Source organism: Phoenix dactylifera, chromosome 9 (genome assembly GCF_051530095.1).
Source record: "Phoenix dactylifera cultivar Ajwa chromosome 9, Ajwa_hap1_PhDact_Kaust_v1.1, whole genome shotgun sequence".
NCBI classification, from domain to species: Eukaryota; Viridiplantae; Streptophyta; class Magnoliopsida; order Arecales; family Arecaceae; genus Phoenix; species Phoenix dactylifera.
In genome coordinates this window covers 28,471,170-28,496,872 of record NC_143198.1, presented here as the reverse complement: position 1 = coordinate 28,496,872, position 25,703 = coordinate 28,471,170, and the positions used below count along the sequence as shown (strand labels likewise).

The window sequence follows — 25,703 nt, the reverse complement described above, 5'->3', positions numbered from 1 at the left end:
AATGTAAAAGCCAAAGATTCATCCCTTTTATTTCTTTTGCTGCATGTGATGTCTGTTCCATAAAATCAGGAAAATATGGTGCAAGTGTGCTTTATATCACCTTAATATATGCAATTCATATGTAATATAACTTTGCACATGAGCCCTGGGCACTCTATGCCTCGCTTTAAACACGAACCTTAACAAATCTAAACCATCCGATTAAAGTCCATCTAAAAGTGCTGTAAACCTAAGCCTATTGCAAGTATGGGATCTTGTAAACTTAACATTTAAATGGGACATGTCCCGCCAATAAGAAATAAATGTTTAGATATGTGAATAGGCAGTGCCAGTCTTAAGGACATTTGTTATACTTTTGATTTCAGCACTTGTGTTTGTTCGACTTTCATACAGCTCTTGATGCATTTAGGGGCTACTTGAAAGAGATGTTTAGTGGAACAGGTCTTGATTTCAGATTCACATCTGGTCATTCAGTCTTTTATCTGCTGACAAAGGACAAATGACATTTTTTTTATTGCTGTTAAGCTTTCTTTTGCAATTATTGCTTTCTTATGACCTTGTGCCAATTTGCATTAGATATGGAGGATGCTTTTAAGTTTGCCTTCCTCCTATACTTTGCTCTCTCTGCTTCTCCTTTTTATCTGAAATTGGTTACCAGTCACTAAAAAGGAATCTGAAAAAGTATACAACAACAAACATAGTGGTCTTGGAAATAACTAAAACAGCTACCTTGTATGAACGAAGAACATGCTTACTATATGATGATGCTAGTATTTGCAAAAAAATATTATGACAAACAAATTTTACAGAAAAAGTATTTAGCAGAAGTGACATTTCCTGCATAAATAGTTGTGAGTGTATTGTTGATGAAATCTCACAAGTTCATATGGAACTGACTGCTCTGACATTATGTGGATTGCTGCATATTCATGATAGATAATTTGTTTAATTGCATTGAATGCTTGAGTTTTGTTTCTTTAATTGCTACCGATCTGTGTACTACCAGTTTTCCTATTTCTCTCGCCCAATGTACTGATTCTAGGAAAAATTGACCATGCAATTATTTGGTGAGAGGCATGTTTCTTTCAGATTAAGCAAACTGATTTGTCTTAAATGGTAGTGGCTGCGATGTTTTGTTATCATTTTGACCATTCTTATTGGGAATGCATTTTCAGGCAGAAGACGGTATTGGTCTTCCTGAGGAAGTTCTGAATGATATAAGATTTGAAAGGGCCGCAAAGTTCTACTTTACATATATCCGCTTTGATTTGCTGTGGTCACTTAATCTTTTTGCATTAATTCTACTGAACTTTCTTGAGGTCAGTTGATGTGTTTTATCATTATTATCAATATCATCTTTCATTCAGTCTGATGAGGCATTTAGGTGGAAAAAGATGAGGAATTTAGGATTCTTGGACAACATATCAAATTAGTTCAACCCTCTTGATTGGGAATAAAGGACTCCTTATACTTCTTTGTTTTGTTGCACTGTTATTTTTTAACCTTTGGTAGATTATTGAGATAAATTAATAACTAGATTGTGCGCTTTGCAGAAGCCTTTGTGGTGTACCAGGTATGGCCAATATTCATGTGAGGAAAGAGACTTTTTTTTCCTTGGGCAGTTGCCTTACTTAAGCAGCATGCAATCCCTCACTTATGAGGTGAGTTCTGTGCTCAAAAAGTAAAATCTAGGGGGATAAAGGGTAAATTCTCAGTCGTATTACTGGCTATAATTGATTGGTCCATATTGTTAAGGTTGCATTCATCAATCTGTTGCAACTATTTTTGTAAAATTCTCATTCGATAAATTTTTTCGTCAAGAGATCTGGTTTTATTTCTTTGTGTTTCTTGAAAAACAAATAAACCTTGGTTGCATATTGTAGGCAATAGTGCTGATAGATATGCTAAAATACCTAGCAGTTGCAGGTAACTTGTATGCACTACAAGAATGCGACAATTCCTTTTAAAAGTATGGACATTATGTGGCTGGGCAGAATTGGAAGCAACCATCTGTCTGATGATGGCTGGTGATATTTAAGACCATAATAAAGTGGCAGTAATTTAATGTCAGTCACTATGTTTCATTAGCATGTACTGATCAAATATGTTCATATATATGCAGAAAGAGCTATAACTCATTGATGCTCATGGCAATTTGCACAGTGTATATAGCAAAAATGCTTGAGTTCTCATCAAAACTAATTTGTGCTAGGCTGGTTGATTTGTAACTTCTCATTAATCACGGGATAAATGAAAATAATCAGAAGTCATCTCTCCCCTGGTTGGTAATAGGAAGAAAATTTCTTTTAGCATTGAGTCTACATGCTGATGTAACTGTTCTAGGTCCAAAGCTGCTGTACTGTAGTATAATGTATTGGGTACTGTTGCTAAAGAAAATTCTCTGTAATTGCTGCAGGGGATCACACTTTTAATTCTTGTTCTGCATACATTTCTTCCACTTGCATATGAAGGTTGTTGTCTCTATTGGAAGAGCCCTTTGAACAAATTGAAGGTCAGTATTGCTAATAATATTGTTAGAGATTTTTAATAATATTTTATAAACTGACTGCTTATAATTGATTTCTCTGTATGGTCCATTTAAAACCCAAAACAAATATCGCTCTGCTTGCATTTTAAGAAATATAGGTTTGGTTCATGTGTTTTAAGATTGCCGATCATGATGAATTATGTGGATCTTTGATTTATATGGTACATCATGCATTTTGGCACCTTAACTCTATATGTATTGTCAACTTTTGTTAATCTGATACATTTGAAAAGAAAGATCTGAACTTCCACAAATAATTTGATTTTGGTTTCCGAGAATCTGCTCTAAATTATAGTGCACAAATGATTTTCAATTTAGATGGCCCATCTTCTATTTTGCTGTGATAAGGATGTAGTGCAAAACTTACTCCATCTATATTCATTGTTTTTTACTTCTGTTTTTTGACCCTTATAACTAAGTATTGAGATATTTGCAACTTATATGATATTACATTATCACATATACCTCCTTGCAAGGTCTAACGAACCAGACCGTACCGGCCGGTTCGGACCGGTCCGGCTTATAACCGGTACGCCAGAGCAGTGGAAACCAGTATGGGCCATTTCTGTGTCGGAGACGAAAAAGACGAAGAGAAGGAGAGAGAGCGCGGGGAAGAGAGGGAGAGAGGAGACCTGTGGCCGCCATCGGAGAGCCGCGGAGGGGCAGTGGAGGCCGGGGGGGCGGGGGAACCCGCGGGGGCGCGGCGGAAGCCAAGGTCGCGGCCGCGTCCCCTGTTTTGAAAGAAACAGGGATGCAGCCGCGGCTTTTTAATTTGAGAATTTTAAGTGAAGTCAGCATCCGATTTGTCGACTTCACTTAAAATCTCCAAATTAAAAAGGGGACACGGCCGCGGCCTCCGCCGCGCCCCCGCGGGTTCCCCCGCCTCCCCGCGGGCTCCGCCGCTCCCCCTCGGCTTTTGCCGCCTATCCGCGGCTCTCCGATGGCGGCCACAGGTCTTCTCCCTCCCTCCCTCTTTTCTCCACGCTCTCTCGTTTTCTTCTTCTTCCCCGGCTTCGGCGGGGAAGAGCTGGCCGGTTCATACCGGCCAGTTTCGGTACGAACCGGAACCACACCGGTCCGGTAGGCGATTGGTACGCCTACCGTATCCGGTACAGCGAACCTTGCCTCCGTACCGAACCTTGCCTTCTTGTATGTAGTTTCCGATAATTATAATCACTTCATGTAATATGCATTACTTACATATGAAATCTCTGGATTTATTTTCAATAATGCCATTTTTTTCTGCAGGTCATGCTTCTCATAATCTTAGTTTGTGATATGTTGGTCTACTCTCTTTATCTATCTCCAGTGCTTGTTACTTCTTTACCTTTCAGACTCGCCCCGTACATTCGTGTTGTCTTTGTTGCATTGACAATCAGGTGAGAATATTGGTAGTTTTCTTTTATTTCTTGAAACCACCAACTCTATTTATAAACTATTATTTTCTGGAGTATTACTAGTGGCCTGTGATTTGATGTCCATAAACCAAGACATGCAATTACAAATTCCTGCACTTTCAAGCATCTGTAGTCCACCATGAGTGGAATACCTTCACTTAGCCATCTTCCTGCTTCGATGTTTTACTAATTATAAAAGAAGGTCGGGAAAGAGCAAATCGACTTTCTATAATGCCAACATAAGCATCACATAAGCAACTAGACTGATCTCACGGGTAGTGACACGGTCCTAAGATTGCAGATATAAAATATTTTTTGATTAATTAAGTGCTTAGGTGGTTGATTAGAGCAAGGAAGATCACTATGTTGTCTTTTATATAAAAATACTCAGGAGATCAAGGTCTCCTTTCTGGTTATATAGTTCATTGCTGGGAATATTTTCTTTATCTGCCCTTGGTTGCTATCACATCAGAGGTGGCAACTCTTCCATCCTAAAGTGCATCTCTATTGTGTTGTGTTGGTCATTCATGTTTCAGTATCAGTCCGGGCTGAAGAAGTTCAATTTTTCAGTGCAATATTCTTTTAGATACTGATCATGTTAAAATATATTTTAAATTGAAATCCTATTTCTACATAGGAAGATCAGGATGATTCAGATGGTGGAGTATAATTTGACATATGTGATTGACAAGTCAGAACACGATTGTAATTATGTGAGAATGAAATCCACAGTCTGATAATTGTATGTGGGAATTTGGTAAAAGTGAATTTTGCGATGATGTGCATGCTATGCATGATGAGACCAGTAATTTTGGCAGTTACTAGAATAAAATATTTGATCAAGTCCAAGTAGCCGTCTTTTTTATTGGATTTTGCTAGGTAATCATGTGTTATTTTTGCAATCTTAAATATTTGATGAACTGATAGATTGAAACTTCTCCATGTTAATTTCTGTGAATAAGCCACCAGTAAGTAGAGAAAAATATACATAACAGTTTAGATAAACATATAGAGGGTGTCTATATACTATGTATCATTCGACATGCCAAAGTGGTAATATGTGGTGCATTTGGTGAAATCATAGATTTTCATATTATACCTCTTTTTTCCTTATTGATTCTTGTTGTCTCATTTCATTCTTCTTTCTTGTGTTATTTTATATTACCAAACAATGCCTAACATTGTTTAGCTGTCAGCAGATAGTCACTTGATTGACATCCATGTTGTTGATATGATTTAGTTTGCATCTATTTTCTCATGTTAATGGACTTATTGAGTTTTTATGGCAAAGACTGAAAAGCACATAATGTTATTAAGGAAATTTCATTTTTTAATAATTCTGCTAAAGATATATTATATTTGAATCATTGAAAAAGTCTATTGCTTAAATTAGGGAATTGCGTGCATGTATGCTCACATTGGCTGGAATGGCTAGCATGTATCTCAATGTCTTGGTAAGTCTCTAATTCCATATTTCCTTGTTCTGTCCCTCAAAATGTATGCTATTATCCTTTAGTTGCTTAGTACAAATTCTGTCATATTCTCATTTAGTATGATCTATAAATTATGGCAAGTTATCAAAATACTAAATTTTCAAGCCTAAAGCTGAATGTGATATTGCGCTTTATTTCCTTGCCTTTGGAGGTTTTTCTTATCTTCTGGGTGCTTGGCTTACTCTTACAAGTGCAGGCTCTTTGGCTATTGTTCCTTTTATTCTTCAGCTGGTTAGCATATCTGACATTTGAAGACACCCAACAGGGAAGGACCATGTTCTATTCCTATGGTGCCACATTGTATCAAATGTTTGTTCTTTTCACCACATCTAACAATCCGGATGTATGGATTCCTGCTTACAAGTAAGCTAGACTATACAAGAAATGAAATGTATTTTCCTTCAATTATTCTTAAATTGACAATTTTTTATTGCAGTAAGGCATAGTAAAACTTCCATCAAGTACTCAACTGCACAATGAGCAACAGCTCTAATATTTCTGTTGCATGCTAACTATATATTTATCATCATTATCATACGTTACATATTTAATCAGGGATTATTATGCTGCCATAAGTTGATGTTCTCATTACCTGTTGGGGAACATATAATGTAGTAGAAAGTCTAGCATGTGCTAGGCATAGGCCATAGGATGAAACCATGTTTTACTTGAAGCTGTATTTTCTCAAGAACCATTCTGCCGAATGGTCAATGAACTTCTCCAACTTTCAGAATTTGGCATGAAGGTTGTTAAATCAAATGAAGCCATTCATTTGATGTTCAGATTGGACAAGTTTATCCTGTGCTGATAAATATTATCATACAAAATGGATCATATTGCCCTTCATATGTCCTGCAGAATTGATTTTATCGATGACATTCTGAATCATAAACTAAGTCAAGGATTGAAGTATTCTGTCCATGGCATACCAACTTGGCATTGGCATCACATGTACTGTACTGTGCCTTGGGAAGTACTAACATGTAGCTAGTACCATGCCAGTGCCTGTGCTGGTAAGGCACTCAGGCACTGGCATGGTATGTAACGTGCCATGCTCACTGTGCTGATTAGCACTTATACCCATGCTCTAAGTTCTGTTTTGCTTATATCCCCAATCCTACCCAAGTCAGCTTGTTATTTGAGAGCAGCCTTTAACGGATAAAATCACAAGGAGCCATCTGCCCATGTAACTTCTTTGTCCAATTCAGGGCCTTCAATGTAACAGGCTTTCTGTTATACCATTGCCTAAAATTAGTGAATGTTTTTGCCACTGTGCTAGGAAAGGAAAAACAGGGTCCAAAATCTCAGTTGTTCGCGCCAAATTATTTTTCTATGCAACTAGAGCTTCATTGCTCTCTTCAGAAAGAATTTTCTAGATCTTCTCCAATTTATTGAAGAAAATACTCTGACAAAGTCTGATCTGCTTTGAAGGAGGCTCCTGTCGAAAATCTTAATCTAGGTTGTTTACAAGGTATAGGTGAGAAAAGTTCGCCGTACCGGTATCGGTCGGCGTATCGGCGGCGGCCCGGACTGGTACGTACTGGTCCCATACCGGTTCTCCAACGATAAGCTACCGATACTAGATTCCATGCTGATCCGGTACCGGTCCTAGGTCGGACTGGTACGTACCGGCCCGTACTGGCCGGTACGGCAGACCATGCCGTGAGAGACTAAACAACTCTGATCTAGAGTCGTCGCCCACGAAGCTCAAGCTTTTGGGAGGCACAGATCTAATAGAACCAAGTTGGAATTCGGTTCCCAACTTATGATTTAAAGTAAAGAAATAAAATATTCTATCATGATTGGTTGATGCTGTAATGGGTTATGCAAGTTGCCAAGGCGGCTCTAATTATATTTTGCATAAGGATTTATTGTTTTTCTTCTTCCTGCATAGCTTAGCTATTATGTTTATTAAGGATATATACGTTTTTTAAAAATCATCTAGTTATCTTATGCTTTTTACAGTTGTACAGTAGGGAGGTTCATATAGAATTTTGGGCCTAGGTCTTGACTCATATGTTCTTGAACAGGAAATCACGTTGGTCTTGCCTATTATTTGTCATCTATGTGCTGTTGGGGGTTTACTTTCTAACGAATCTTATTCTTGCGGTCGTTTATGATAGCTTTAAAGCTCAGGTATTTACTTGTTGTCAAGTATTTCTATTGATATGTTAAAGATGTTGCAACATGGATCATAAAGTTTGATGTCTTCAAAGCTGTTAAAGAAAACATAATTATGTTCTCATCTTATGCTATTATAACTTGATTTTCACAATTTGTTCAAACTAAAGAATTATAAATCAATCAGTTATACTCAGTGCTATATATTTTTTTTATTTATTTTTAGCTTGCGAAGCAAGTGGCTGAGATGGATTCTATGAGAATAAGCATCTTGGGAAAGGCATTCAGTCTCATAGATGTTTATGTAAGTTATTTTTGTCTATTACTTTTTTTTGGTTACTTTTTCCTGTGAGTAATAAATGGGTTTTTGATGCTTCTAATACAACAGATTTCAAGTGAATACAGATTGAAATTGGTATTCTACGAGATGTCTATGCCCCTATTAACTTTATGTAGGACAAGTAATCACAAGTATTCTGCAGCTATAGGAATACAAACTGGTAATTAGGAAAGGTCAAATATGAATTTACCTTTTCATTGAGAAAGTGAGGATGCCTGACCCTGCAGAAGAAAGAGTGCAAAATTGTGTCCTGCTTGGGTAGTATCAACACCATGTCACCCTCTCAGCTGAAGAATTTCCTCCCAGGACCCCAAATTAATGGAAGACCATATATGCTTCCACTTGTGCTCCAAAACTCCAAATGAACCAGCTGTTTTATAATATTTTTTCATTCATTCTTTCTAGATCTCTATCATTTTCAATATTGTTTTAAGCTGCAATATTTAAATTCTTGCCTTGGTTATGATGTTCCAAGTCCTTTGTATCTGTTTATTTTTGGCTTCATGTCTAATTGAGTTGTCAGATTCACAACAATGCTTGTATGTTTGCAAAGTCTTAGAGGGATTTTGATTTGTGTTCTAGTGGGAGATAACATTTTATGTTCCTTTTGCTAAGAAAACAATATTGCCTAGTCATGTAATTAGATTTTTATGGACTCTTTTTTTCTCTTTTGTTGCAAATTGGTGATTATTGTCTTTCATTTTTGCTTGGATATAAGATATATCACCACATGTCCTTTCATGGATCTAATCATGTAAGAGAAATCTTCATGATGCATAGAAAGGTTATAAAGATCTCTCTCTCTCTTGTTCCTCTCTCCACATCAACACAGAACTATACATGCCTATGTGCATGTGTATACCAAAGGTTCGAGTCAAACATGTTGAACCACCAGGTACCGATTATTGGTATAGAGCAATGGATGAAAAATCTAGAGTGACTGAAGGAATACAGGTTGATTTGGAAATGGGGGTCAAGCAATTGGGAACATCTTGATCGTTTGATGAAGGTAATGGTCCTATCTTAGGATCAACAACTCATGATGAATGAGTGAAACAATTAGCTTCAGCTAGCTACTTGTGGTGGTCATCTTAATATCAATCAATCTGGTGATTTTCTTGGGCCATACTATTTCTGGTTTGATGTTGGACCGCCTAGGTTGCATGTGACTCCACATAGGTCGCGAGTCTTGGCTGCACGGGTCGGAGGTCCCGTACGCACGTGTCTTGGGACATGGCTAGTTTTTGATGGTTAGTTATTTGCCTATTATAGCTAGAAAAGTTTGATGTTAGTAAATTATAGGGAGTTTTGATTTTTGTGAACTTTTTTTTTGAGAATTTTTGATATTATTAGGAAAGTTAGCAGTTAAGGTTCTTCGAGTTAGAATAGGAATTGGAATCCCATATTGGAAAGTTGAAGAAAATGGTCCCCTCGTACTATTTATAAATACCTCTATTGGGGCTCCTCTTGTAATCATCTTTGAGATCTTTGAGTTATTAATTAGTGAGAGTTCTTTTGTGGGTTGTATCCTTCTCTTTATTCTCTCTCTCCTCCCTTTAGTGGATTCCTAGGTTTTGCAAATGAGCGTGTGAGAGCTATATCCTTGGATTGACTGGCTAAGGTGGTACTTTTGGCCTTGGGAGAGGGTAACATGCCTCGGCTCTTCTTCCGATTATCGTCCGCCCCCGTTGAGAGATTATTGGCTTGCAAATCACTGCTACCTTTAGGTTCCAACCCCCTACATTGTTTGTGCCGTAGTGGGGTTTCTACCTTGCCATGATCGATTGTATTGACATATCCATCCTCCAAGTTTTTAGCTCAAGTTCAACACTTCCTTGGTGTTAATTGGTATTAGAGCACGCTTTCGAGGCGCCACCCAAGGAATGCCGAACTGGGCCCAACCGTCCAGCTCGGCCTGTACCGAGTTGACCTGGTAGGAAACTGGGTCGGTTCGGCTTTTGGATCCAGTTTTTGTCCTGAACCAGCCGGAACCGGTCCCGAATCATTTGGAACTGGCTGAAAAAGGTGTGAATTGGACCTTACCGGTGCGAACTGGTGCGAGTCGACCCGATTCTGAACCGACCCCCCTTTTCCTTTGTCCGGTGTTAACATGTTGTTGGGAAGGCCCGAGAAGACCTTCTCAACAACATTTGTAAGCGGCGGAGAATTTTCCACTTTTCTTCTTTCCCACAGGGTCAAAAATCACACCGATTCAATACTCGAGAAGGAAGATTCAAGTCTAAATAAGGTGTGCTTCCTCTTTCCTATCTCATTCCCTCATTTTTTTGGGTTTGAAAAAATAGATCGAAAATTGCAAAATAAGGAAAAATCATGCCAACATTTTCAATTTGGGCTTGATTTTATTATATGTTGTAAATCTATGGACGATCTACATGAAGACATAAAAATTTTGGATTATATATAATTTTTAAAAATTTAAAATATATTTTTAGTTAAAAAATAAAAAAATATTTTAAAAATAAAAATTTAAAAAACTGTAAAATAAGAAGCGTATTTAGGGACATGCAAGCTACTCTCTAGAAAATAAAAAACTTGAATTAATGGTCACCAAATTTTGTTGGAGAGTAGCTTGCATGCCCCTAAATACGCTTCTGATTTTACATTTTTTTTATTTTTTATTTTTTAAATATTTTTTTTATTTTTTAATCCAAAAATATAGTTTTAATTTTTAAATATTATATATAATTCAAAAATTAAAATTTTTTGTGTTATCATGTAGATCGTCCATAAATCTACAACATATAATAAAATTAAGTCCAAATCAAAACTTTTGGGATGATCTTTTCTTACTTTGCAATTTTCGAGCTATTTTTTCAAGCCTCTCCCCCAAAAATGAGAGAATGAGATAGAAAAGAGGAGGCACACACCATTCAGGCTTGGATCTTACTTCTGAAGTGTTGAATCGATGTGATTTTCGCCGTGAGAGAAAAGAAGAAAGGCAAAAAGCTCTCTGCCGCTTAGAAATGATGTTGGAAAGGCTCTCTCAACAAAAAAAAAGAGGAGAGAGGGCCTGGTTCAGAACTGGGTCTGGTTCGCACTAAGTTCGAATGGAACCGGCCAGTTCTGGCCGGTACGGTTCGGTTCGGACCTTTTCCGACCGGTTTCGGCCAGTACGGAACCGGCTCCGGTCGGTTCGGGGCCGGAACCGACTCCAATGGCTGAACAAACCTTGTTTTCCTCCAAGTCGGCTTGATACAGGCTGAATCGGGTAGTTCGCTTCGGTTTGGCCAGCCTTGGTCCTGTCCCTGCTCTTCTTCTAGTTATCGTCTGCCCCTGTTGAGACCCTATTGGCTTACAAATCACAGCTGACTTTAGGTTCCAACTCCTTACGTTGTTCGTGCCGTAGTGGGGTTTCTACCTCATCATGATTGGTCGCATCGACATATCCATCCTCCTTCGAGTTTTCAGCTTAAGTTCAACACTTCCTCGGCATCATGGTTTTAAAAATAATCATGGTGGTGGATGTAGGACCAAGTGAGAATAACTTAAAAGTCTTAAACAATTATGAATGGTGTAATTAATATTGATTGTTTAGCTAAAGTCTCTGGCTGATGACGTCCTCTCGGTGTGGAATTGTGCCCTGTTTAGTTGTTTAACATTAAATCCACTTAGATGCTACATATGATGTGTTTTTGATAATTGTGAGATCAAGAGCAATATGTGTGCATAGTTTCAGAATTACAACAACATGATGATTGGGTTAGTGAAGGTGGAGGCTCGTGTGGAGCGAAGCTCTTGGAAGTGGTTATGTTATTTAACTTGATGAAGATATGGTGTTAATTGATGAGACACTCATTTTTTACAAAAAAGAGATCAGAAAGTAGACAAAACCGGGGCAGTCCGTTGTCTCCCGTCTTAATGAACATCTTTCTTTACCAACTTGATGCGAAGATGCAAGACTTTAAGTAAAGAAGTGAGCTTTTCTGGTACCGAACGATGATAGGTGGTCGTGGTACAGATATTTGATCTTATTTCATCTTGTCTGAAGACCGGCCTAAGGCTCGAGGAAATTGTTTAGTTAGAAAATCCAACCCGAAAGCACCTGGATCAGACGGGTTCCCGGCGTCCTTCTACGTGGTCCAGTCAGCTCCACTCGGACAAGGAAGTACGGATCATATATAGCTACAGCTGGCCTAGCAGCGTAGCTCCGTTAACTTGGGAATTAGGGTTCTCCTAATCAAGTTACGTGTGCTAAAAACAATAGTGCTTCGCTTTCAGCTCTCTTTTTCTTCATCAACAAGCTGAGCATTGAGGGGATCCATTTGGAGCAAGTCTTGAAAAGAATAGTTTATAATGCTAAGATTCAGTTCGGTGGTGGAACAAATATTAAGCATGTGGAATGCATACAAGTGGGGAAGCATATCTAATAAAATCAGATTGGCTGAATAAAATGGTACTTTTGTAGTGATGACTTATAGAACCTATGAAAGGTGCAAAAATAAGGCTTCAATGTCATAGAGACTAGACCGTCAGCCTTAGGGTGGGCTGTTTGTGCAGTATTGAGACTTATAGGAGCTATATTGAAGTCAAGATTTTCAGTCTCGGTTCTGGACCTTATACTGGTAGCTTACCTATATGTGTTGGGTTTGTATGGTACAGCCCCGGTAATGACATATGTTACATTTCTGGAGGCGAGACAGCAGCTGTTCCATGTACTGGGACATTATTGTATTGAGGCCCATACCATACAAATACCATGTGGGCTTAGTATGTTACGCTTGCTGCTAGCTGGTACGCATCAGTGCAGAAAACCTGGATTAAAGGTCCAAGACTTGTATGGAATTTTAGGCAGCGGGAGTCCAAGACTTCAAAGTTCAAACACATAGAATGAGCATCATGAAGATGAGAATGCTGTGGGGATTTGTGGTAAAACTTGCAAAATAGGGTTGGAATTGCTCCATAAGTTTTTTTAACACCCTCTAGAGGCCTTGACAAGAGCGAGATGAAGATGGGAAAGGGGGAGCTCTAGGGGTAGTAGTAACTTGGATGGAAGTCTAAGAGAGCCTAGATGGGGAAATTTTATGAAGGATTTGATAAGGCTTGCATTTGTAGAGGGAATAGTGCTCAATAGGACTCATAGAAAATGATTCATAAAATTGTGCCTTATGATTTTATGATACTTGTTGGTTATGCTGATAGTATGAAAGATTGCGATATTTGAATATAACCAGTTAACTTCATGTGCCTTGCAGAATACAATCGATGAAACATCACTCATGGTATGCCATACCACACCGAACCGGATGGTACGGAGCGTGCTGTACCATACCGGTTCAGTACCGGTATACGGTATGGGGGTCGTATCGACACTCGGTATGCCGAATCGGCTTCCATACTGGGCGTACCGATACAATGATAGGGTGGCACCGGTATAAGTACAAGACCCGATAGTGAGACGACATGTGATCATTGGACGTACAGACTGTTTTTTGCAGTAGGTCGCATATGTCAATGATTGCATGAAAAGCTATATCTAAATTTTGGTTCAAACGTGTTTTTCCATGAGAGTAATGTGGGTATTTCCTTTTTCTTTTATTCTTCTTCTTTCTTTTTCCTTTTATAATTTAATGATCATTAGACTTATATATGATAGGGTTAACTTTGTATAGATATATTCTGGATTGAAGCCAACTTGATCCTGCTTAATATGTTGTGCCTTGGCAAACCTTTTATTGAGTACATCATTTGGTATCTAATACAAGTGATATGTGTGTGTTTGTCCGTCTATTTTTCCATCTGTTTGTCTGTCTGTCCTGAATGACATACATACACAATATCTATTATACGTACATAATATCTATGTATATATGCATGTAAATGTATCTGCTTGTGTATACTATTACACTGCATGGAAAGCCTTTAAACCCAGCTTTGCACGGTGTGCATGTCAGTATATTTTTCAGTATAAATGTGAAAGACTGAGAACCCATATCCACCACTCTCCCCACCTCTAAAGCTAGTCCCATCTTTGATAAATACTCCTCACTCAATTCAATTTCTACTTTAAGGGAGAGAAACAAGAGACACACCTTCCAAAGGTCCTGTGTTTAAGGTTATGCAAATGATAAAAAATGCTTTTATTAGTGAGATGGGGAAATTCCAAGCATCCCAACTTACTCTCACATGCATCGCATGCCTGACACTACATACATGCATATATACGTACATGCTCAAATATATACAAGTACATACATGCATATATGTATGTATATCTGTAGATATATCTGTTTGGTTCTGGAATTTAACTAGGGAATAATTGTGTCATTATACTAGATATCATTGATAAACATTAAGTTCACATGATAGGGTAATTTGCTGGTATTGTAAAGTCATGTGGTAGTTCAAATTTTGCATAACTGATCTTTGTTATTTGCACGCCAGAAGCAGGGGTTTCTGAACAAAGAGCAGTGCATTTGCCTATTTGAGGAATTGAACAAGTACAGGTAAGAACTTTTTATTACATATATGGTTATGTTGATCTTTATTTCACTGGCTTTATGCTCCTTTTTTGGGGGTAGAAGACTGTAGGCAAGCTTTATGGTGTTGAGTAGTGGTGAATTTGTTTGCATTTTATTAATGTGTAAGCAGTATATGATAGAGGCTCTAGCTTAACACGGAAGATTAATGTAAGGGACCTATTCAAGAAAGGAGCAAATAGTTTGCTGCCACATAATGAACTGCATATGTTGTTGATCTGTGGTATATTCATACGCAGTTCATCATGTGGCAGCAAACTATTTGCCCTTTTCTTGAAAAGGTCCCTTACATTAATCTTCTGTTCTGAACTAAAATCTCTATCATGCACTCTTTACACATTAACTAGTTCATGTCTACAAATTCGTATTGAACAATGATGGTTTTCAAAACTTGATGAATTTTGGACAGGTATAATGATGTGATGGGCATACCCTAATATTTTCGTGGTACATATGATGAGATACATAACTAAGACAATGTATTTGAAGCATAATACATGCTCCATCCATATACAACATCTCTCAAATTATCCCCTCTTTCTTCCCTCTAAAACTCATATATAAATCTATTTAATTGTTGTACAACCTCAATTCACACATCTTTTTCTGCTGTTTCATCTATATCCCTCTACTGTTCATTTCCCACCTTTATATGAAGGGTTTTTGCTTAATGACCCCTTACAATTGTTAATGCTATGGAAGAAGTCTTCATTGCTTTGATATCTAAGGAACATTCATATTGCAATCTAATTAAAATCAGAATTATATTAAACCCTTTTCAAAGTGGAAATTCAGTTAAAAATTCTTGATTCATAGATTATGACTTTATGAGTAAACCTCTTAATTTTAGTAACTTACATCAGCAATTACCATAATTTTACATCCGACCACCTGAACTTCAATTTCTATTTTAACTCTTCAAGTTGAGCTTGCAGCTTGCTTCTGGTAGGCTTTTTCTAATGTTTTGAGCATTTAGAACAAATGCACCACTGAGATAGAGGAAGGTAAATGTAAAAACTAGTCGTTTGAGAAGTGATTGCTAGCATAATTTTGAGCCAAAAATGGAACAAGTCTAATGGCAGGTTAAAGTACAGAGGCGGGTCTTCATTGTCACTGGCTTTACAATGGCAAGATATAGATAAGGTAGGGAGTCCGATGATGCACATCAGGATTCAATGAAGTTTTCTCTAGTCCTGAGGTGTCAGTACATGGGCTACATCGGCCTCAATCATATCCATTTCTTGTTGCGGGCTTGGTAAGGTGACCCCTTCCAACCAATATAAGTCAAGCTTGTATAGGCTTAAGACCCAGCTTGGTGGCATCCAGACAGTCCTCTGTATGTCTTTACTAAAAGATCTGTTACTTATCATAGGATAAGCAAACTGATGGAGCAGTTTAATGACACCATTAACCAATGATGATGGTGGGAAATAGAGCTAGATGTAGGGGTGGGAATGGAGTTTGACAATCCAATTACAGTATCAGAGTTGGAGCTGCATTTTCTAGTTTGGATCTGGAAAATGCAACTTCCTTATTTATTAAATCAGACTTGGATGCCGTAGAAGTCAGGTTCTTGAGTTCATTGACTTGAGAGATCATTATCTGGCGGACCAAATATTTATTCCTTATTTATTATATGTTGTAGAAGTCAGGTACTCTGACTTGTTTGGCAGAAATATTTAATCCAAGTTTTGATTTTATGATGTACCTCAATGTAGGGTGCACATGATTCAGGTTGGTTTTGGTTGGAGGCTGACTCAGACCTGAAAGTTGAAACCTAACAGTTCTCAGTTTTTGGAACTACAACCCTACCACAATGTTGGAACAAGATTAAGCCAAACAGTGAAGATCAAATTGAATTAGCTCAGTTTTCTCATGTCCATAGAAATTAAATAAATCAGCAACATGATATATTAATTCTTTTGAAGAGAAACTATCAAGGACACAATGAACTATATAACCAACAAGTAGTCTATCTAAAAACAAAAATTAACATAATTAATGAATCTCTGATATAGTATACAATGCATGGAATGCCGTACCGGCCCGTACCGGCCGGTACGTACCGGTCCGGTCCTAGACCGGTACCGGAACGGATAAAAAACCGGTATTTTCCGATTTTTTATCCGAACCGGCCGGTACGGGTGCGTACCGGCCGGTACGGGCCCGTACCGGCCGGTTCGGAGCCGTACCGGCCGGTACCGGCCTCGTACCGGTGCGAACCGGCCGGTTCGCACTGGTACAATTTTTTTTTTTTTTTAGAACCACAGCGCCGCGCGCTGTGGTTTTTGAAACTACCGCATACCGGCCGGTACGGTACCGGTACCGGTCGGTACGTACCGGACCGGACCGGTACCGTACCGGTCCGGCCGGCCACCGGTACGCCGACCGGTACCGGTACGGCAGACCTTGATACAATGTATACATTATAGATTACTTTGGTTCTGATTAGATTGGGTAACTTGAACTCTTGAGCTGGAGCTGAACTGATCTATTTGGGTTTTTCAAAACAATAACTGATATATGCTTAAACTGAACCCAAACTGACTGTGGATGTGGTTTGACCCAGAACCATGTGCATCCCTACCTGAATGTCTTTGTTTTCAAATGTCGTCGGTCCTTACTTGCTAATATATTCTATATTGCATGTTTTCATTGCATATAGAAGCAAAGTTGACATTTTATATGTTGAGTATTTTACTGTATGATTCATTACAAAATGATTTGTACTACACAACCAAGTCTCACCTGTTAATATGTAATTGTTGTTGGATGACGATTTTTTTGAATTACAGATTGTGCGGAAATTGACATTTTTTAATGTGATTATTGCTGGAGAATGGGAATAGTCCCACATTGGATAGGTTAGGGACTCTAGTTGGCTCAAATACTTGTGGGCTTGTCCACCTACTATCTTAAGCTTCTGGGTTGGATTTAACATGGTATTAGAGCCAGCTGTCCCTCTTGCTTGCTGATCTCTCCATGCTCCCACTAATCGACGTGTCACCCATCCTTTAGGCTCAAGTCTGTCCATTTAGACTCAGCATGTAAGAGGTGGTGTTGGAGAATGGAAGTAGTCCTAGTGTCCTACATTGAATAGGTTAGGACTTAGGACCGTTAGGTACTCTAGTGAGTCTCAAATACTCATGGGCTCTCCACCTACTAGCTTAAGCTTTTGGGTTGAACTTTAACAATTATAAACTAAACAAACTCACTATGCATAATCATCTGGCACTGCAGAACCTACTTTTGTTCATTATGCTAACTGTTCATGATTTACAATTGTTGTACAGAAATACATCGGCACTGATGCTATGTAGCTTTTTTTTTTTTTAAAAAAAAATTTCTTCAGGTCCTTGCCAAAAACTTCTAAGGAAGATTTTGAATTAATATTCAGTGAACTTGATGATAGTGGTGATTTCAAGGTAAAATCTCTTTTTCTCTCCCTCTCTGTCTGTGTGTCTGTCTTTCTTTGCTGCTGTTTCATCTCCCCCTTTATACACACATATGTATGCATTTGTTTGTATGTGCAGTATCTTTGCTTTTGCTTTGCTCTCGTCTACATCATGGGCATTGATTTTTTCCTTTTCATTATTAGGAATCTTTCTTGGCTTGGTAAGCCTACTTGTTAAGAATTGCTGCAATTTGAACTCGTCTTATTAATTGAAGTATTTGGTTATGAATCCAGCACATTTAACATTGCACTGATGCTCTGTATTTAGAATCTTATAATAGTTTCATTTTTTTCATTTTATTATATGTAATTCTGCATGACAGCTTGAAGTAGCACTAATGGTCTCCTTAAGTTGAAAAATGCTTGGAAAATGAGGAATCCCCAAATAGTTTGGCAAGGTTTGGTTGGTTATGGTTTTGGTGAATCTGTGTGAAACTAGTACATGACCAGGGGCTAATGTCCAGAGGCTAATGCCTCTCCATTTGGATTCTGTAAATCCTTCATGCCATGTCTCTATCAAGGGATATATTCTAAGGTATAATAAGTCTATATCATTCCTCAATCCTCAATATTTCATCCAAGATTTGTGATGTTTTGCCTTCATTAGTATTTCCCTTCCACATGTATCCGAGCTCGGAACATTATTATATTAGGTGTTATTGCAAATGAATTTACCACTTGTTTTAGTCTTTGTATTATTGAACTGTCATTACTACTCAGATTTATTTTGTTTACCTTAGTATTCTTTGCACAAACCCATGCTACATATATCCGAGCCATTTGAGATTATCTTTCTGCTCAATGGCATTTTCTTTTTGGGGCATTTGGTTCTGGCAATTAATGTGCTTAAACATGTTTTTCTTTTGAGGTGCAAAGTTTAACTGCAATGTCCTAAATGTTGTTGAAAATTGAAATGGTCATTCATTTTAAACCTCTAACAACTAGTGTTCAAGCTTTTCTCAAACAACTTCCAAAGGGTTCTAACATGTTTAGACATGCCAATTACTAATATACACCTACACTAGTGGAATTGGTATGTTATATCCAATCTTTCATGTGACAGCAAGTCCCATGATGCAGCTTAATTCATATCTTCAAAGAAACGTATCTTTGGTGCTGCACCTGTCCCCATATATGCCATATTATAGCTCTTAAGCATGTATTTATCGATTCCTGCTTAAAAAATGCTGTATTAATGATTTTATGTTTGCTATATTTGGATTTCTATGAGGGAAATTTATTTTGATTTTTATTCCTCTCTCACATGCTTTCAACTTCATGTTTTTGCCCAGATTAATTTGGAAGAATTTACTGATCTCTGCAGTGCAATTGCCCTAAGGTTTCAAAAGGAGCCTTCTGTAAGTCAATGCTCGATGCTGTTAAAAACATGCAATATACCTTTTAAGAATATGACCAGAAAATCAGATTCCATTCACTCTTTCTATTTATTTACCTGTAAGTAGCATGCTCTCAACTGCTAGATAAAAATCTAATCTCTAATCCTGGGTGTATGTTGGACATTGCAGCCTTCATGGTTTGAAAACTGCCCATCATTTTACCATTCACCTCCGTGCAAGAATTTGAAAGCTTTTGTGCGCAGCCCCATGTTTGGATATATTATAGTTTTTGTACTTGTTCTCAATCTAGTTGCTGTTGTTATTGAAACAACGGTAAGATTAATGCAACATTGAGCTCTTTGTGTAAATTTATCACGATAATTTTTCCTATTACTTTGTGCTATCTTTCTTAGCTATCCTCCTATTCTGTTAATCATGATCTGCAATACTTAAAATGTTGAAAAAAATAAAAATTCAAATATTTTAGAGGTTTTTTTCATAGTATGTCAGATGATCACAAAAGCAGAAACATTAATAACAAATTCAGATTTTTTGGGTTATAGTTCATGAATGCTTGGTTGAATTCTAATGAAATACATGTCGTGATCAATGATGTTGACTCTTGCTTTATATTATTTGATATGTATTATGCACTATTTATATTGATAATGCCCATGTCCACCCCACTCAATGCATGGTGGTAGATGTTGATCATGACAAATAGTGTGGGCTCTCTGTTGATGTAGCCTGTCATCAATTATGCATTTGTGTTGTGATCAAGGTTCTCGATCTTGGTATTAGTATTGTACATGTTTGGTACTAGTTTGGTACGGTACTGTAACAATATTCGATATGTACAATGTATCGGTATGATAGTTGTTTATCTTTTCTTTTTTTATTTTTAATTCTTTGGTTATGGTTATTTTAGGATTTAGGGATCTTCAAAATATGATTTTAATGTTGTTTATTGTTATTTTATTTCGTATTGGCCCTGAGACTGTATGATTGCTTGATGGATTTATTTGTAATGAATAAAAATAAATATATAGTTTTTACTAAAATGCATATATATTTAAAATACAAAAAACTATACCAATATCTAGTCCCTTGTGGAGTGTCTATGTTGCTTGTAGATCTTGGGATCACATTCATAGTTGATACCTTGGACTTGACTCCAATCTAGAAACCAAAGTCCGTCGTACCGGTGGCGGCTCGAACCGATACTGTACCGGTTCCGAATTCAATGCTGATCCCTCTCTCCCTCCCTCTTCCCCTTCTCTCTCTCTCTTTTCCTCTCTCCCCCGTCCTCTACTGTGTCGGTACAGGCCTGGCATGGCATGGTGTGGGCCCGTACCGACTCGTTTCACCGGACAACCGATATGGTGCCCTGTACTGGTTCCACCGACATTGGGTGCAAGTGTCCTAAATAGTGGCTTGTCACTAACCCTTCTACATGTCTCGTTTCTTTGCCACTAACCCTTGAGTTTTAGTTAGAGTGCCGTTCTTAGATGTTGGTTGATCATATGTTGGTCTAAGAGCTGACTATGTAAGAAAAAAATCAACTCTATTTTAGCAGGATTTTTTTTCCATTTTAGCATGACGAGGAGATATACATTCAACTAATTTTGATCATATTTTGATTTAGACAATGCATACTGAAAAATTTATAAATTACAGGCAAAACATTGGACTCAAGTAAGGAACAAGTAGATGAACAGTACATTGTACAATGAACAAACAGTTTGTATTTAGGCAGGAAATTCAAAATCTGATATGTAATTGTTGTGAAGTGAAATGACTTGCAACTTGAACTGCTTTGGAGTCGAGCCAGTACCATATGCTTTTGTTTATGTATCTTTCATCCAATTGATGTCTGAGATTTGATAATTCTGAATTTATTTTTCATAAGGACAATATAAGAGTCTATGTGCCAAAGATAAGGTATGTCTTTATATTATATGCATCCATACTTTGTTGTGCTTCTATTGTTGGTTCTTCATTTGTTCCATTTCAATGGCCAATTATCACATGCTTGTCTCACCATCATCTGGAGTTTAAAGTAGAATTTAAGATCTAGCTTCAGTGACAACATATTTTGCCATTGTTGGTGATAATTTTTCCTATAATGTTAAATTGATTAAATTTGCTTTTTGCAGCTTGATATAGAGAACAGTTCTGCGCAGAAAATTTGGCAGGAAGTGGAGTTTTTCTTTGGTAGGGATTCGATAGACTTATTAATTGTCATTTCATCATGCGAAAGCCCAAAACAAAGTTCTTAGTTGGGCAATTCAAGTTGTCATTATAGTTTCCTAATCTACTTTCAAATGAGATGTATGATCAGTAGTAAGGTCCGTTGTACCGACCGTACCGACGTACCGGTGGGCACCAGTACCGATACCATACCAAACCAAACCAGTACCGTACCGGTTTGGCTGGTTCGGGCAAAAAGCCAAAAAAAAATTGAGATCGGTACGGGCCGGTTGGTACGGGCCGGTACCAGTTCGGTATGGGTCGGTACGGACCGATACTAACTGGTACGGATTGCGAATAGTCGGAATCGAAAAATATAGCTGTACCGTACCGGTTCCGTCCGGTACCGGTACGTACCGATCAGTACGGCAGACCATGATTAGTACTATATAGAATATTTCGAGCCATCATGGATAAGAATCAGAAAAAATAATGAATAAAAATGCTTCAAGCCTTCAACCTAAAAGCGTGAATTTTCAGGCATTACCTCAGAACGAACCAATTCACTTAAAAAAGTAGCAAATCATGATTCATGGAATACAAATCTTAAGGCCACCCCTGATGCCAATGAGCAAGGTAAGTTTGTCCTGAACTAATGTAAGGGACTATTTGGATAGGCCTGGATCCATAAGAATGTGAGGGACCTAGACCAATGGCCCGTGCTAGACTTGATCAGGTATTAGGATGCCCGATCTAAAGGTCCAGCGTCTGTCCAGAACCATGTGATCCTGATGGATGATTAAAAAGACCTCTCGAGGTCTCTTTTTTTGTGTCCTGTGATTGTCAAGTTGTGCTCCCTCCTTTCTATTCTATGGCACCCCTCTATGAGGCCGTTTCCTCATCTCCAACGAGGACATCACCATCGCCCTTCCTCTCCTTCAACGGCAACCCTATTTGACCATCGTCGGAGCATCCCCCACCGCCATCCACCTGTTGGCCCCCGCCTCTCTCTGCCACTCTCTATGTGGTGGCCATCCCTCACTGGTCACCACTGTCCGTCACTCTCCCATCACCATCCACCCCTCATGTTCTCTCTCTCTAGTATCCCTTCCCCACCACAGTCCGACCCTCGCTGCCACCATCCACCCCTCCCTCCCTATGTCCTCCTCTTACCCCCCTCTCTTGCGTATGCTTGCGTGTGCCCCTCCCTCTCCATAGTCCGACCCTCCCCCACCACCATATGTTGTCCATTGGTCCTCTACTAAGAAGAGTACTTTGTATTTTTTTTATGGATTTGTATCTGTATTTTTTTGGGTTGATTAAAAAGATCTGAAAATCTGAACCCCATCTAATGCGGTGTATGTCCTAACTACCCAAATAAGCCCCAAAGAAGTCTGCATTTCAGTTAGGACTGAGGTGGCAAAATCCTTAGTTTTTCAAAAAGTATTCATGTTCCTTCATTGCTATGTTGTTTACCTTTCTTTCTTAGTTTTATATGTCCAGTATGTAAAAATCAACTGTTAAAGGACCTCCTGAGCAAATTTTACTTGTATTTACTTGAAAACTTCTGTAATTTGACACGTGGTGGTGTAGTTACCTTTTGAACTTTAAAAATTTTGCAAATCCTCTAGGCAGGGATATAACTGCTGCTGGCATAGGGCACATTGGTGAGTGGTCATCATGGCACATGCTGTTCCATGCCGGCCTGCATGCTGAGCCAAAATAAAAATATTAAAAAATAATTAAAAATTAAAAAACACCTTATCAAGTAAAATATTCTAAAAAATGATTTAAATAGGTGATGCCTAACCCATTTTCAGTTCCAATATCTAGCCATGCCTAACACCCTGTTTCTGGGTTTTATTATGGATCTTTTGAAGAACACATTTTTGCATAATATCTAGCAATAAAGTGAGTGACATTGATAATGAAGATAGAATGATAAATCACATTATATTGGTGGAGTTCCTGGACAATTCTATAACATCTTCCTTTTCCTCTCTTCACAGAGATTTTCTTTGGGTATTGTACGTTCTGCATAAAAATAATACCTTTTTGTTCTTGGTTTTTTCAATTGTTTCCCATCTTAATTCTTCTAACAGACTCACTAATGACACCTCCTATCTTTTCAAAATAAAGATATTTGATCAATTCACGACTATATTTATTTTTTATGTGAAAACTTCTAAGTAGCTTGGTTGTTATTTAGCCTTTAAAGTTGAGGTGTGGACATGTAGCAGAGCATTATGGTAAATAAGGTTATCCAAAACAAATCATTTGCTTCATGAAGATTCCGAAGAAACTGGTTTATAAATCAGGCATGTAGGCCATAAATCTAATGCTGATTTCCTCCAAAATTGCGTAATAGAATTCTAACGGAATTATTTTTTCAATTTGCAAGATGAAATAAATAAATATTAGTAGCTATGATATAACTTCATATTGTGTTTCTTTCACATCATGTAATGCTATTTATATCTTTTTACAATTAAACTGCTACAAATGCTTTATGTGCTGAGTAAATCACATTTTCTTTATGATACATGCTAGATAAGAATTAATACATAACACAAACCGAAATTGTTTTTAGTTTTTAACTAAATTATGAAATTTTACTCATTATTTGATTTACATTCTGCTTTTATTGATGGAGTATATTTCTATCAACGGGTCTAGGATATTGATTGTTTTGTTATTCATGTTCATTTAGTGCAGATTATCTACATATCATCTCAATCTTATAGAGTATTTTGTTTGCATTGACCATAGGTTCTTTTTCAGAAGAATTAAAAAAAACAAATTTTGAAGTTGGCTTTTCAATTCTATAGTTATATAATTTCACATATTTGCCATGCAATATTTCAATCATGTCTATGTTGGACACTAATTAAATCTTTAATATCCTATAGGGTGGATTTATGTGTTAGAGATGGCTTTGAAAATATTTTCATTTGGATTTGGTGCTTACTGGTTGGAAGGCCAAAATCAGTTTGATTTTGTGATCACATGGATAATAGGTAAGCTCAAACTGACTTGGCATATCAAATATTACTATTTCTTTATTTTTTTTAAAGGTACCAAGGACTGTTTTTGTTGTGCATGCAATTAAAAACTTGCTCCTGTGCATCAGATCAATTTACATATTTTTTTTACTATTATTAGGTTTTAAATCTCTGGGATAGGGCCGTCACAGTTTGCCTATGGAACAGGATGTGCCACCATCCCGAAACTTGGGATAGGAAATGCCCCAAGATGTGCCGATTGGGACTCTAGGACAATGGCGGGCGGTCCTATCCCGACACTTGAGATAGTACCCTATCCCAGTGTCCCTCAGGACATCCCACTGAAATTTGAGACCATGATCGTAACCACCAATCTTGTCCCAACTAATGTGGTCGCCTCTATGCATTCTTATTTGTTGAATATTTGAACTACCTCTAATGGCAATTTGAGCATTTTGGATATCCTGTCATAGCCTCCATCCATGTAACCTTAGGCCTTCTCCTTCCTTTGTTGCATCCTTAAATTAAAGGACCTATTCTTGCTGGATCCCTTCAGATCTTTGTTGTACATCCCCATACTATCTTATTCTATTCTCCATCTCTTTGTCCTTAGTTTGTGCAACTCCTGGAATCTCTAATATGTATTCATTTGTCACATCATCCTTTCATCTTCTACCACACATCTCAATACTCTTGTTTCTGTGACACTTGTTTTCTTGGATCTTTTTTTATGATTCAACGTTCCAAGCCATACAACATTTTAGGCCCTATTGGTATTCTTCAAAATTTTCCTTTAAATCACATATATGCATCAATCACATTTCCTAGAAGCACCTCCATGCTTCATCCAACTAGCTCTAATTCTATAACATATGTTTTCATCTATATCTCCATTATTTTGTATCATAGATCCTAAATAATGAAAGTGATTACTTTGTTGTATATTTTGTCCATCAAATGGAATCGTGGTCTCATCTTCATTTACATATTCACTAAAACCTGTCAATGATTAGATCTAAATCCCTCTTCAATTTAAAATCTTCACTGATCATTGCATGTACTTGTGTACCATCATAATCCTATCAACTTGTCATTCATTAGTAATCCTCTCTCCTCTCTTGTTTTTTCAGGGGAGGGAGGATCTGTCAGTTGCCTATGGATGACTCTTTTGAGTTTTGAAATTTGTTGTGTGAATTTTCTTAGGAAACGAATATATACAAATCATATAGCATGATTTGAACCCTCAAACTTCTGTGTTTACATCGTGCAAAAGCATCTTAATGCAGGAGAATATGAGGGATCGATTGTTCTCCTTTAACTTAGT

At 37.7% G+C, this 25,703-nt stretch overlaps 1 protein-coding gene across 30 annotated transcripts in view; it reads left to right on the top strand.

The window, feature by feature from the left end:
- Positions 1-25,703, top strand: part of TPC1 (two-pore channel 1) — a 49,650-nt gene that overhangs the window by 1,896 nt on the left and 22,051 nt on the right. For 10 of the 30 annotated variants that reach the window (XR_604464.6, XR_016396531.1, XR_015968986.2 and 7 more), the window contains exons 2-15: positions 1,176-1,319; positions 1,554-1,661; positions 2,417-2,512; positions 3,797-3,927; positions 5,339-5,399; positions 5,635-5,801; positions 7,469-7,574; positions 7,786-7,863; positions 14,302-14,363; positions 17,749-17,821; positions 19,143-19,208; positions 19,377-19,520; positions 21,344-21,401; positions 24,287-24,394. Coding sequence is in view for 23 of the 30 variants with exons in the window: in XM_008794874.6 (XP_008793096.3) it covers positions 1,176-1,319; positions 1,554-1,661; positions 2,417-2,512; positions 3,797-3,927; positions 5,339-5,399; positions 5,635-5,801; positions 7,469-7,574; positions 7,786-7,863; positions 14,302-14,363; positions 17,749-17,821; positions 19,143-19,208; positions 19,377-19,520; positions 21,344-21,401; positions 24,287-24,394 (1,402 nt within the window). In the remaining 7 variants the exon portion in view is untranslated. The remainder of the gene's footprint in view (positions 1-1,175; positions 1,320-1,553; positions 1,662-2,416; positions 2,513-3,796; positions 3,928-5,338; positions 5,400-5,634; positions 5,802-7,468; positions 7,575-7,785; positions 7,864-14,301; positions 14,364-17,748; positions 17,822-19,142; positions 19,209-19,376; positions 19,521-21,343; positions 21,402-24,286; positions 24,395-25,703) is intronic. The other 20 variants (XR_015968988.2, XM_088704823.2, XM_008794880.6 and 17 more) reach the window with 7 other exon arrangements.